The following is a 15,344-nucleotide window of genomic DNA, read 5'->3' as shown; positions in this document are numbered from 1 at the left end:
ATTTCTTCTCACTCCACGTGCTCTTGGTGGTACTCTCATTCACTCCCCTGATGTTTTATTAATAACTGCTGTTGATTGATTAATGAATTCTAAACCCATTATCTCCAGTCCAAGACCTGTATCCCAAAAGGCAGACCTAAACACCGAGTTGCCTAATGGACACCTCTCCGGGGACAGACCACAAGCACCGCCAACCCAACATGTCCCAGGCTGAATTCACATTTGCCAAAAAAGACCTCTGTGTCCTCTTGCTTTCCTTATCTCATTCATGACACCACCTCCACCCAGCTTCCTAAATCAAAACTCAGGAGTTCTCGACCCTTCTCTCTCCCTCATTCTCTGAGCCATGACCTCCTCAACCCCTAAACAGCTAATGAATTTGCCGTCCCTTCTCCCATCCTGTTTCCCCTGCCCTAATTCATGGCATCCTCAATATCCCTCCTAAAATACAAATGATTATGGTAATTCTCACTTCAAGTCCTTCAACAGCTACCTCTCTTGACAAGAAAAGCCAAATTTTTTTGCATGGCATTCAAGACTCCCTCTTCTTTTGGTTATGGCCTCATTCTCCAACCGCAACTTCCATGGCTTTTCCCTCAACACTTCATAAGCTGTTCTCTACCCACACTGGCCACTCGCTGCCATCTCTTTGCCTTTATTTTTGCCTACAATGCCTTCACACCTTGGGACAGAACTGCCTTTCAAACTTCAGCTCAAAACATCCGCAAGTCATCCCACGCCAACTCTGCCTACCCAACAGGAAGGACCCCTCCTGTGCCGCCCACGGGTACCTTGCACAAACGTCCAGTGCTCCAGTGACAGAACAAGCGTCTGCCTTTCCACAAAACTGTGAGCGCCTACGTGTGAGAGTCGCCCAACAAGGCTGACTAGGCCGAGCGCTAATGGAGGCCCTTGGGAAACATCAATGAACACGAAACGGTCTGTAGCTGAACAGTTACTTGTATCTCAGGACCCAAATCAGAACGGAGGTGAGACAGCAAAGGGAAAGTCGACAGCTCAAAAGCTGTGATCTTTGAAGGAGAAACCATGACTCCTTTCTCAGAAGAAAGCGGAAGTTAGGAAGGAGAGTGCCCACAGACTCGGCTTCTCTATCAACTGACAGCCACGGAGACTGCTGCCTCAACTTATCTGCAAAGCTGAGCTACTTCATAGGAAGAACTCCTTAAGACTGACCCCAATCCTCTCAACTCACAGGTGAGCAAAAGAGAGATTCTAAGTGCTATCCAGCTACTGGTAGCATCAGGACCAGCAACCAGTAACCCCATTCTCTCGTCCCATGCTTTCTCTGCTGCTAAATAATACACTCCTTATCCCACACATGTATCACTTCCTCGTGAGGAAATAAAATGAGGCTTATTAAGTTTTGGAATCTTAAAGCTATATTTATGGATATATAATTTGAAGTTTACTCAATATAATGTAATGTACTAATACATAATATACAATGTACTGTATTAACATAGCATGCTGTAATATATATATTTTATATTACATACCATATTACTATATATTATCCTATAATACATCTACTATGTTACATATGTAATATAATTTATGTGCTTAAAGCTAATATCAGATCAGATCAGTCGCTCAGTCGTGTCCAACTCTTTGCAACCCCATGAATCTCAGCATGCCAGGCCTCCCTGTCCATCACCAACTCCTGGAGTTCACTCAGACTCATGTCCATCGAGTCAGTGATGCCATCCAGCCATCTCATCCTCTGTCGTCCCCTTTTCCTCCTGCCCCCAATCCCTCCCAGCATCAGAGTCTTTTCCAATGAGTCAGCTCTTCGCATGAGGTGGCCAAAGTACTGGAGTTTCAGCTTTAGCATCATTCCTTCCAAAGAAATCCCAGGGCTCATCTCCTTCAGAATGGACTGGTTGGATCTCCTTGCAGTCCAAGGGACTCTCAAGAGTCTTCTCCAACACCACAGTTTAAAAGCATCAATTCTTCGGTGCTCAGGTTTCTTCACAGTCCAACTCTCAAATCCATACATGACCACAGGAAAAACCATAGCCTTGACTAGACAAACCTTTGTTGGCAAAGTAATGTCTCTGCTTTTAAATATGCTATCTAGGTTGGTCATAACTTTCCTTCCAAGGAGTAAGCGTCTTTTAATTTCATGGCTGCAGTCACCATCTGCAGTGATTTTGGAGCCCGGAAAAATACAGTCTGACACTGTTTCCACTGTTTCCCCATCTATTTCCCATGAAGTGATGAGACCGGATGCCATGATCTTCGTTTTCTGAATGTTGAGATTTAAGCCAACTTTTTCACTCTCCACTTTCTTTTGAGCTAATTTGACATATATGATTTTATACCTTACAAAACGATGGCCCAAAATAAAGGAAGAAGCACTGGTCACTGACTAGCTATATAACCCCTCAATGGGCCTCCCTTTCCTCATCTGGAAACTAGGAAAGTAACACCTAGCCCTGGAGTTACCAAGGAGGAAGGGTTCCAAGATGCAATGCAAATAACTGATACAGCTCCAGCCACCAGGACTTCAGCAGCCCACTTATCTCAGTTCACTCTCATCAGCTGCACCAAGTTCATATGGGGATCCTTCTCTACGTGGTACGTGAAGACAAGGCCTGCATGAGTCCTGGTCTGACTAAAGGTGCCCATCTATCCCTATCTATGGAATGTGAAGTCAAGTGGGCCTTAGAAAGCATCACTACGAACAAAGCTAGTGGAGGTGATGGAATTCCAGTTGATCTATTTCAAATCCTGAAAGATGATACTGTGAAAGTGCTGCACTCAATATGCCAGCAAATTTGGAAAACTCAGCAGTGGCCACAGGACCGGAAAAAGTCAGTTCTCATTCCAATCCCAAAGAAAGGCAATGCCAAAGAATGCTCAAACTACGGCACAATTGCACTCATCTCACATGCTAGGAAAGTAATGCTCCAAATTCTCCAAGCCAGGCTTCAGCAATACGTGAACCATGAACTTCCAGATGTTCAAACTGGTTTTAGAAAAGGCAGAGGAACCAGAGATCAAATTGCCAACATCTGCTGGATCATGGAAAAAGCAAGAGAGTTCCAGAAAAACATCTATTTCTGCTTTGACTATGCCAAAGCCTTTGACTGTGTGGATCACAATAAACTGTGGAAAATTCTGAAAGAGATGGGAATACCAGACCACCTGACCTTCCTCTTGAGAAATCTATATGCAGGTCAGGAAGCAACAGTTAGAACTGGACATGGAACAACAGACTGCTTCCAAATAGGAAAAGGAGTACGTCAAGACTGTATATTGTCACCCTGCTTATTTAACTTCTATGCAGAGTACATCATGAGAAACGCTGGGCTGAAGAAGCACAAGTTGGAATCAAGATTGCCGGGAGAAATATCAATAACCTCAGATATGCAGATGACACCACCCTTATGGCAGAAAGTGAAGAGGAACTCAAAAGCTCTTGATGAAGGTCAAAGAGGAGAGTGAAAAAGTTGGCTTAAAGCTCAAAATTGAGAAAATGAAGATCATGGCATCTGGTCCCATCACTTCATGGCAAATAGATGGGGAAACAGTGGAAACAGTGTCAGACTTTATTTTTCTGGGCTCCAAATCACTGCAGATGGTGACTGCAGCCATGAAATTAAAAGACGTTTACTCCTTGGAAGGAAAGTTATGACCAACCTAGACAGCATATTCAAAAGCAGAGATGGTGGCCAGAAACAGCGCATTGCCATAGCTCGCGCCCTTGTTAGACAGCCTCACATCTTGCTTCTGGATGAAGCTACCTCGGCTCTGGACACAGAAAGTGAAAAGGTTGTCCAAGAAGCCCTGGACAAAGCCCGAGAAGGCCGCACCTGCATCGTGATCGCTCACCGGCTGTCCACCATCCAGAACGCAGACTTGATGGTGGTGTTTCAGAATGGCAGAATCAAGGAGCACGGCACACACCAGCAGCTGCTGGCACAGAAAGGCATCTATTTCACCATGGTCAGTGTCCAGGCTGGAACAAAGTGCCAATGAACAGTGACCATATAAGCTGTCAAATATTGTCTTATAGTATTCGTGTTAAAATATGGCATTTAATCAAAATTAAAAAGCGAACACTTAACAGATAAACTATGTAGAGTTACTTATTTAACATTTCCTGCCGCAGTGGAAGATCCATCGCACTCTGTTCTGGGTCTTCAGAGACTTTATAATTGAAAGAACAGAAAGAAGCATCATCGACAGGAGTAAATCAGTGGGTATGATTGCATTAGAAAGGTTACAGAATCATTCAAAGTAGTTTTTGTTAATAAAGTGTATAATTTTTATTTATATTTTCTTATTCGAACTGTAACTGACTGCCCTGCTAAAAGATTACAGAAGTAGCAAAAAGTACTGAATGTTTGCATATAGTGCCTATAATAAAACTTAACTTTTATATGAAACAAAAATTACTTTGCCAACAAAGGTCCGTCTAGTCAAGGCTATGGTTTTTCCTGTGGTCATGTATGGATGTGAGAGTTGGACTGTGAAGAAACCTGAGCGCTGAAGAATTGATGCTTTTGAACTGTGGTGTTGGAGAAGACTCTCGAGAGTCCCTTGGACTGCAAGGAGATCCAACCAGTCCATCCTAAAGGAGACCAGTCCTGGGTGTTCATTGGAAGGACTGATGCTGAAGCTGAAACTCCAATACCTTGGCCACCTCATATGAACAGTTAACTCATTGGAAAAGACCCTGATGCTGGGAGGGATTGGGGGTAAGAGAAGAAGGGGACAACAGAGGATGAGATGGCTGGATGGCATCACCGACTCGATGGACATGAGTTTGAGTGAACTCCAGGAGTTGGTGATGGACAGGGAGGCCCAGTGTGCTGTGATTCATGGGGTCGCAAAGAGTCAGACACAACTGAGCAACTGAACTGAACTGATGCTCTTTGCATTAAAAGTACAATGTCTCCTTCAACCTAAACATTACTTCTTATTTTATTGGTAACTTTTTATTTATGTGGTTTATCTGATGCCTCAAAACTTGCTGCTGCTACTAAGTTGCTTCAGTCGTGTCCAACTCTGTGGGACCCCACAGATGGCAGCCCACCAGGCTCCCCCGTCCCCGGGATTCTCCAGGCAAGAACTGAAGTGGGTTGCCATTTCCTTTTCCAATGCATGAAAGTGAAAGTGAAGTCGCTCAGTCTTAGCGACCCCATGGACTGCAGCCTACCAGGCTCCTCCATCCATGAGATTTTCCAGCCAAGAGTACTGGAGTGGGCTGCCATTGCCTTCTCCGCAAAACTTGCTACTTAATGTCAAATTCAATCAGTTCAAAGGATTTCCCAATAAGGTCTTTGGTCATACTTCAGTAAATTTATAAGTATGTCATTCAAGGGTACACAATTCATTTTTTAAGTCGATAAATATGTTGTAAGGTTGCCTTGAGAGTCTACCTGTTTTTTTTTGTTCTTAGAATTACTCATACATGTTTTCAGAAGTCTTTCCAAAGTAGCGCCATGGCACCCTACAGTTGCGTCTCTGCTTACTCCAAGCCTGATCTACCATCTCCCCAGTCTGGTCACAACTAGGCTGATGGAAGGCAACAGCCAGGCTATCCTTTGTATTTCAAACTGATACCCGCTGAGCTGACACCCCAGCTTCAGTAATGAGTTCAGGCCTTGCACTCACCTGATCTCTGTTAACTGGGGACTCACTTGCTAAGCAGCTGACAAGGTTTAGAGATGCCAGCCTGTTATACAATCTGCAGCTAGAGAACAACTCTTCTCTGTGAGGCAAACTGACCCTGATGCTGCTAAGTCGCTTCAGTCGTGTCCGACTCTGTGCTACCCCATAGACGGCAGCCCACCAGGCTCCCCTGTCCCCAGGATTCTCCAGGCAAGAACACTGGAGTGGGTTGCCATTTCCTTCTCCAATGCAAAAAAGTGAAAAGTGAAACTGAAGTCGCTCAGTCATGTCCGACTCTTCGTGACCCCATGGACTGCAGCCTACCAGGGTCCTCCATCCATGGGATTTTCCAGGCAAGAGTACTGGAGTGGGGTGCCATCGCCTTCTCCAAAACCGACCCTAGAAGGGGTCAAAGGTAAAACGTAAGCTTCTGCAAGAGCTGGACAACCAGCCTCTGTATAAGCAGCAACTTCTTTAGGAAGCATCTTTCCTTAAATAGGATACCTCTTTTAGAAAAGCTTTTTCCTGTTTCAATATCCATACCTGCTATACCTGGTTTCCAGACAATCTCTGGAATCTCCATCAAGGCAAATACCAAGTGCAATTTACAGAAATTATTTGTGGTAAAGAAGAGTGACAGAAACCCCTCACCCACCCACCCACATTAATGCTAAAACTATGCCCTGAGGTCCATGGATTCAGAAGTCTATGGATTAATTTCTCAATTGTATGCAAAATTTTCTGCTTATTGCATTATTATGTGCAGAGTCCAAAGCCTACAGATTTACAGTAGTCTGTGAACTGAAAGTTAAGAACCCCTGTTCTATTGGGGCTTCCCTGGTGACTCAGATACTAAAGAATTTGCCTGCAGTGCAGGAGACCCGGGTTCTACAATTAGTGAGAACCAAAGAATGGGGCCTGCCAACAGAGTTGAATTCAGTTCACTGACTTATCTGCCCTATTCTCTACTACTCCTGAAGATGTAGTTAAGTAAACAAGGCTTGCCAAGTCATGGTCCATACTACTCCCCACACCAACATGTGCTCGACAGAAGAGGAAAAGTTGTGGGTCATCTTCCATAGTCTTCCCACTCATCTCTTCCCACCCACCTTCATTGGTCTTATCTAAAATTAGAACACACCATTTATCAACCCAGAATCTAGTATTTTCTCAGAAACAAGAGACTGAGACAGACAAAGATCAAGTCTTTCTACTTCCAAGGAACAGAGTAAAGGGGGAGGAGAACTCCCTTTTAAGTTCCCCCTAAGATGTCAAGATAGGTACCACATGAGACAAATGAATGCAACCCACAGCCCCATAATAGTTTTTCTCAACTTCTTCCAGGTGCTTCTTGTCAAACTGATTAAAAGACTCAGACTCATTTTTCTCACTTGGTCCTCTTTCCATGCAGCATAGATCATTTTCTTTTCAACTACCATTTCAAGACTTCAAAAACTGCCACTAGTATTTGAAAGAAATTACTCCTAAATACTTACTTAAGGGGGAATATATTCCATACTACAAACACATATATATAAAATGTAACTTTCAGCTCATGTCTGTAGTTCATCACTCATATTCTTTGCCTTTGTTATCAGCGGAAATCATGAACTTCTCCTCTCTGTATAAAATCCTAGAAAGCTTAGCATGGTAATATATATACCCAAGAGATTCACGGAACCTAAAGTGGAAAGGGGTCAATCATTTACCTGATAACATTCCTCAACCATCCCAGTGACAGACGGGATTTGCCGACTCTGTTAATGGACCCTCTCCAGGATCCTTAACCACATCCCACGTGAAGTAATCTCTTCATGCAGGGGCTCTTAACTCTAAGTCTTCCCAAAGCATGAGCTGTGTTCCACATTAGCATCCCTGCTGCCGTAACTGGCTCCTATGAATTTCAGCTTGCAACTTCAAGGCAAGTTGCAGAGATTAGTTTATGCCTGGGAAGCATGATAAATATTACTCTGAAAATGATACTTATTGAAGTTGACATTTGCTCTGGAAGAGTTCACTCACAGCTTTGATGTTTCAGATAAACTTGTGCAAGATTGAGTGGAAGGCACACTTTCCAAACAGGCTCAGCAGGTGCCCAGAAAAATCCTATTAACCACATGCAATATGAGTAATCAAAACGCTTGGTCTTTCGATCACAAGAAATTTAGTTTAGACTTGGAAAGGAGGACAAGGCAAAAGGGTGGCCTTTCATCCAATCCATGAGTTCAGATTCAAAGCTGGAGTCAGGTGTAAGAACACAGGTTATTTTATGGAAGGGGGGAGAGGGAGTTGTTGACTGGTGAGAATTAAGGGAAAAAAAAAACCAGGACCCTACAAATAACCGTGAAAATAGCACATGGTGGGTGAGAAGACACTTCAAACTCAACATTTTAGGTAGGTCCTTTAATCGCCAGCTGATGAGGACCTCAGCAAGAAAAATCTGGAAAAACATGATCTATTAATAAATGCAGCCTAGTTACTAAAAGCCTTATGTCTGCTTACTCAATATGACTCCTCGTACATTAAGATAAATGAAGATGAAATTACTATCCTTATCAGTGGAACACAAAATCGGTTTTCCAGCAGCGACTGAGTCTGCTGCACTGCTGGCACACTCTTATTATTTTTATTTCAAAAATTAAAGTTTTATTGTTATGAAAAAGGGTAACTACAGGTGATATGGTCACAGTGGTCCAAAAGAAAATGCTCTAAACACAGAAGCAGTGGGTGTGGAAAAGTGGTGTGCACCGAAGTAAGGGAAAAGTATCAGAGAAACAAGTTATTCTCTTAGCAAGAAACTAACAAAAGGTGTCTAAAGTGGGCAAGATTTGGTAAAGCCCAAAACCACTGGAGAGAAACACATGTAGGAATTAAACAGTGTTTAGGGGAACGCATTTTTTAAAAAATTTCTACTGGAGAGCAGCTGATTTACTGTGTTGTATTAGCTTCTGCCGCACAGCACAGTGAATCAGAGCGATATATACACATACATCCACTCTTGTTTTTCTCAGATTCTTTTCCCGCACAGGCCGTTACAGAATATTGAGTACAGTTCCCTGTGCTGTACAATAGGTTCTCACTAGTTATTTATTTTACATATAGTAGTGTGCATATGTGGCAAACTCTTACTCTTATGAGTAAAAGCATAAATGTTGGTCAACTGGGAAAATCTGGAATGTGTTCTGCAGCCAAGCTGAACTAACCTATCTGCAATTCAATACTGAAGTTTGGGCCTCATGAGCACCATGTTTCAATCAACTGAGCTAAAACAGTAGCTCTCTCATGGGAAATAAGAAGTGCTGCAAGCTAAAATATATATATATATATCAGTTTAAAAACATCTAGAAAACACACAGACAAAAAAATCACACAGGCAATCAGTTGTAGAACCCAGGAGTCCCTTCCCCAGTCCATATCCCTTTAGGTATACCTGTGGGAACACAATATGCTCTTATTTTTTAATCTATTGATTATTATTCAGTTCATGTAAGGTTACACATCCATCTCCTTGCCCAGCTCCAAAAACAATTACTACTCATGTGCATAGTGAACACCCTCAGAGTACCAGACCCTGCCAGATGCTTACATGCGTGCTCAGCCATTCAGTCATGTCCGACTCTTTGTGACCCCATGGACTGTAGCCCGCCAGGTTCCTCTGTCCATGGGATTCTCCAGACAAGCATACTAGAGTGGGTTACCATCCTCTTCTCCAGAGGATCTTACAACCCAGGGGTTGAACCCGGGTCTCCTGTTTGAGCCACCAGGGACGCTTACGTACATCAAATTCTCAAAAGCAGTGTCTGAATTCATAAGTACTGCAAGTATGCTGCACACAGCTGCTGAGAAGCACACCTGGCACCACACTAAGGTTTGCCTGGTTCCAAAGAACATGCTCTTACCACTGGACTCTCAAAGCGTCTTACAACATGAGATGTAGAAGGAACCCTATCATTTTAATAACAACTACCTTTTATTAAAAATCTACAATGTGCTTTAAATACTTCATCTTCTTAGCACAATCAAGAGATGATACTCCCCTTTGGCGATCCAGGAATATAATCAGGGAAGTGACCTGTCCACGAATGCAGACCAGAAAATGCCTAATTAACTTAACTGAGGTCTGTTCAACAACTAACTGATGTTCTTTTGACCACGACCTCAAAGAAATCAGAATGATACCTAAGTACTCAACAAGTCAACAGCACACTACTTTTAGGGGAAAGTGCAAGAGGCTGAGCATGGCTACAAGAAACTCACAGTGCCGCCAGACGCACAAAATTTCAGAATTAGAAGAGATGAGAGGCTACAGGTGTACTCAAACCCCACCACTTTGCAGGTGAGAAAACTGAAGCTCAGAGATCGAAAATCATCCTTGAAGAAGAATTTGAAGCAACAGGGAGAACGCTGCAAGGGCAATCCAGGTGAAGGGTATAAACTGAAGCAAAGCAAAGCACAGAGGTCACAGGGAGCATTATGTGCTTGAATTAGAACAGTATAAAATGTACTCCATGAGAAAGAAAAAGTAAATAAAAGAATATTTCCACCAAATTGAACAGCCGAAGGACATAGCTTCTTTTCCTATACAGTTTTTTTTAAAGGGGCTTTAAGAAAATCTCTCCATTTAATCTAACCTCAAACTTTCTTCATACTTAACATATTTAACCTTGTCTAATACTTGACGTGAATCTCTGTGCTGTAGCCCAATTCTCTCTTAATTTTGTTTGCTGCCATCGCTGTGCCTGTACTAAAGCATGAGAACATGAACTTATACGTTTTTCTAGCCAACTGCCTTCTCAACCCAAACTTACTTTTCTTCTTCACCCTCTGGTGTGTAACACTCAAAACTTCTGAAGGCAAGATTAATCAAGTCTCCGCATAAAACTCAGAGCCTACAGAAATTTTTATTTTAAAGAGTACCAACTAAACCTCAACAGTGCAAAGAATGCTGCCTCAGACATATTATTACAAAATGCGGTACCACCATTCATTAATGCAAGGAAATGCTGGCCACAGACCAGAAGTTGAGCTCAACAGTCTGTTTTCATAAAGAAAACTTTAACAAATTCTTCAAGGTAACAGTTGCAAAGTAAAAAAGTTTTTTAACATTTCAAATATTTAAGAAGTTTTAATTCCTCATCATCAATGCTAAAAAGAATTTACACATTTACTTACACTGGTTGTGTAGTACAGAGGAAGGAAAACAGAATTAAACTTTCTGGGGTCAAACTGCTTTATCTACTAGGTTCAGTCATCATACTTCAAAAACCTGAGGCTGCTAATTCAGGTGCGGTGGAGGGTGTGTTGATGAAGTGAGTGCTGGTATACTGACACCCTAGAGAAAAATCAAGCTTTCAGTTTATGTATGAAGCATGAGCAGGGGCATTTAAAATTTTTCTCCAACGTCTCGGTCAAAACAAACTGTACTGCTCCTAGTGACATGAAAACTTGCAAACCTATCTCAAGTCCTATGAGGCCGGCAGACGTTAGTCTAGAAGCCACTGGGCCTAGTCCAAAATTTGGGCACAACAGGCCACAAGAGGAGGCGTCTGAGAAAGACAAGATATCAAGCGAAAGTGAAGAAGGGAGAAGCCAGAAGTCACCTGAAGCAAGGCAGAAAAGTCTAAGGTGTGGGTGGGTGGGTGTTGGGGGAATGGGGACTTGTCAGTGGAAGAGTATTCAACAACAGACACTACATAAAGAGTTCCTTAAAACGCCAAGTTCATCCTAAGAGAGGTCATGTGAGCAGGGAAAAAGCAGGGTTTGAATTCTGAATCCAGAAGACAAGCCCATTTCACAGGTGGGTACAGTGAGGCAGGGGTTTCAAATAAAGTCCCAGAACTACTAAGCAATACAGTCTAAACTGGTCTTTGAGCCCTTACAAGGTCTAAATCAACCTGGCATCCCCCAGTCGCCCCAGCACAGTGTTCAGCACTTGGCACACAGCAGGAAATATCTCTGAATAGATGTCCCAAGTCTTGAGAAACTTCAACCTTCTTTGCAAGGAACTCAGCTTTGGGCCGAACAACACTTTGGTGGCAGAACTGGGGGAAAGTAGGCCGAGCAGAACCTGGAAAGGCAAGAGATACGGGGTTCGAGTCGGAATGCTGGCCCTCCGCCCGCCCACTGTCACTCACCCGGATGCCCTTCACCACGGTGATGTTCTCATTCTCGTCCGCCTCGAAGGTGACCCGACGAGTGCTGGCCGTCCCGCCCATGGCTTCGGCTGCTGACCCCGCCGAGACCTAGCACGGACCCACAGGCACCACAGGTCCCACGGGCACACACGTGTGTGGACGGGCCCAGACTCCTGTCTTGCACAGCGGGAGCAAGGCCACGACCCCAAGAGGCAAGGAGAAGGCGCCGTCCTGAGCTCCCGCCTCCTCCGGTCACGTGACACAACAACACTTGACTCCAATTGGTCAAAGATACGAACTGCCCGCCTCTACAAGGTAGGGGCTCTCGGATTGGTTAGCGCAGACCCGGATGCTATGACAACAGGTGGTTACTGACAAGGTTTCCGGAGCCCCTGGGTATAGTGGGAATTGTATTCTCGATCTGGCGCGATGGGTGCTGGAACTTTTCTCGCCTTCATATTTTGAGGTCCAGAGGAGTATGGCTTTCTGGGAGTTGTAGTCTTGGCTGCAGAAAAGGCGTGTAACTGGGGGAACTGTCAAGGAAGTTCTCTCATCCCAACAAAGCACGCTTTAAGGGTAGTATTCTATCCTTAAAGATACCCTTAAAGTTTAGGCTACCAAGTTAAAAGATACAATCTCTTTCGAAAGGGAACTCACGGTTTAAAGAGTGAGCTGCACTCTAATAGAGCCTTTCCTATTTTCCTATACACAAATATATGAGGCAGAATGTTCTTTATTTCAGTCTTAACCAGTCAAAGCAAAACAAAACAAAGCACACGACTGCATTTGGCCTACGGCTTTATTTTGTAAACTAGTTTTTATTTCTTTTTTATGAAAAGTAAAATTTTAAATATTATGGTTTCCAAAGCTGCATATAAGAAAACAGAGAAAACTATTTGCATCAAGCATGCAGAGCGTTCACTTTTGTCTCCTTCCATTTCGGTTACATAAGCTAGTTATATCATAATAGGATCAGGCAGAAAAAAGTGATTGTCAAAGATAATATTAATATGAATTAGTGCAGTAATTAAAACTATATCTGACAAAGTTGAGTTTTCCTTTGGAAAGTTTCTAAATCAGTATTTCACCTCTACAGGACACATAAATAATGCTTATGTTACCTAAATACATATTTAAAATTTAGTTTTTGCAAATATTCTATGACATATATAAGTTTACCCATATGACCTTAGACTTACAGAGGTGTATGTATTCTCTTTAGAAATTAGGTTAGTGATGATACTCTTCAGGTAGTCTCTTACAACATTAAAGTCAGCCAGTCACAACACAGCATGACATCCTCTTCTTTCAAGTTCAGTTCACTTCAGTCACTAAGTCATGTCAGGCTCTTTGCGACCCCGTGGACTGCAGCACACCAGGCATCTCTGTCCATCACTATCTCCCTGAGTTTCCTCAAAGTCATGTCCATTGAGTTGGTGATGCCATCCAACCATCTCACCCTCTGTCGTTCCCATCTCCTCCCACCTTCAATCTTTCCCAGCATCAGGGTCTTTTGCATCAGGTGGCCAAAGTATCGGAGTTTCAGCTTCAATATCAGTCCTTCCAATAAATACTCAGGACTGATCTCCTTAGGATTTGATCTCCTTGCAGTCCAAGGGGCTCTCAAGAGTCTTCCCCAACACCACAGTTCAAAAGCATCAATTCTTCAGCACTCAGCTTTCTTTAAGGTCCAACTCCCACATCCATACCTGACTACTGGAAAAATCATAGCTTGTTTCAAAGGTACACATAAAAATGCAATAACATTTTTGAGCTTCAATTATGTACTGATTTATTACAATAAAGTCTTAGGGCAGAGACTGTGTCTTTTTCATCTCTGTATCCCTGGTTAGCAGCAGAGTATTGAATTTATGACATGTCATGATTTTATTCAACAGTATACCTATCCAAATTATACTATGCTATTTTGCAGTTTCCAGACTCCATGTTACTTTCTATATGTTCTCAAGTTCTATAATGTGTTTCCACTTTCTTTCTACAGGGAACTAAAAATCCAAGGAAGCACGCTTTTCATTTCTTCGAGACCTCCCCTCCACAAATACACACTCCTCATTTTTTACCCCAATATGTACCAGGTATTGAAGGTTCTACATAAAACAGATGTGCAATAAATTCGTACTGAAATAACTAATTACAAAGAAAGGGTTTCTTGGAGGAAGTAAAGAGACCAAGGAAAACTAGTTATCTTGAATATATTTATCTCTTTAAAATGTTAAATGAGGGGAATTCTCTAGTGGTCCAGTGGTTAGAATGCAGCACCTTCACTGTCAGGGCCCAGGTTAGATCCCTGGTCAGAGAACTAAGATCCTGCAAACCTCAGGGCATGGCCAAAAAGAAGAAAAGAAAATTTTTAATAAGTAGTCTTGTAAGATATGCAGATGACACCACCCTTATGGCAGAAAGTGAAGAGGAACTAAAAAGCCTCTTGATGAAGGTGAAAGAGGAAAGTGAAAAAGTTGGCTTAAAACTCAACATTCAGAAAACGAAGATCATGGCATCCGGTCCCATCACTTCATGGGAAATAGATGGGGAAACAGTGGAAACAGTGGCAGACTTTATTTTTGGGGGCTCCAAAATCACTGCAGATGGTGACTGCAGCCATGAAATTAAAAGACGCTTACTCCTTGGAAGAAAAGTTATGACCAAACTAGATAGCATATTCAAAAGCAGAGACATTACTTTGCCAACAAAGGTCCGTCTAGTCAAGGCTATGGTTTTTCCAGTGGTCATGTATGGATGTGAGAGTTGGACTGTGAAGAAAGCTGAGAGCCGAAGAATTGATGCTTTTAAACTGTGATGTTGGAGAAGACCCTTGAGAGTCCCTTGGACTGCAAGGAGATCCAACCAGTCCATTCTGAAGATCAGCCCTGGGATTTGTTTGGAAGGAATGATGCTAAAGCTGAAACTCCAGTACTTTGGCCACCTCATGGAAAGAGTTGACTCATTGGAAAAGACTCTGATGCTGGGAGGGATTGGGGGCAGGAGGAAAAGGGGACGACAGAGGATGAGATGGCTGGATGGCATCACCAACTCGATGGACGTGAGTCTGAGTGAACTCCGGGAGTTGGTGATGGACAGGGAGGCCTGGCGTGCTGCGGTTCATGGGGTCGCAAAGAGTCAGACACGACTGAGCAACTGAACTGAACTGAACTGAGTCTTATAAAGCAATCTAAAAACGCTTTAGATAGCATTTTAAATTGTAGTGGATTTTGAAAGTCTTCATCACAAGGGAAAAACCTTAGCTAGACTTCCCTGTGCTGATCATTTCACAGTATAGACAAGTACTGAAGCATTACATTATAGCCCCCAAAATAATATAATGTTGTGTGTCAGTTATACCTCAACTTTAATTAATTAAAATTCTAGAATTAATAATCCATTCCAATCAACATCACAAAGAAATCCTCTGAATTAAAAATATATATATGCATCTTGGGGCTTCCCTGGTGGCTCAGACAGTAAAGTCTGCCTGCAGTACAGGAGACCTGGGTTCAATCCCTGCGTCGGGAAGATTCCCTGGAGAAGGAAATGGCAATTCACTCCAGTATT

At 42.8% G+C, this 15,344-nt stretch overlaps 1 protein-coding gene across 2 annotated transcripts in view; it reads right to left on the bottom strand.

Moving 5' to 3' along the window:
• Positions 1-12,007, bottom strand: part of CHCHD3 (coiled-coil-helix-coiled-coil-helix domain containing 3) — a 293,301-nt gene extending 281,294 nt beyond the window's left edge. For both annotated transcript variants that reach the window (XM_086395587.1, XM_086395588.1), the window contains exon 1: positions 11,775-12,007. In XM_086395587.1, the coding sequence (XP_086251713.1) occupies positions 11,775-11,855 (81 nt within the window). In that variant the 5' untranslated portion in view covers positions 11,856-12,007. The remainder of the gene's footprint in view (positions 1-11,774) is intronic.
• Between the last annotated feature and the right edge of the window lie 3,337 nt (positions 12,008-15,344).

The sequence above is a fragment of the Bos grunniens genome, chromosome 4 (assembly GCF_055505025.1).
Source record: "Bos grunniens cultivar Pamir isolate PY7600 chromosome 4, Bosgru_T2T1.0, whole genome shotgun sequence".
NCBI classification, from domain to species: Eukaryota; Metazoa; Chordata; class Mammalia; order Artiodactyla; family Bovidae; genus Bos; species Bos grunniens.
This window is presented reverse-complemented; position numbering and strand designations above follow the sequence as displayed.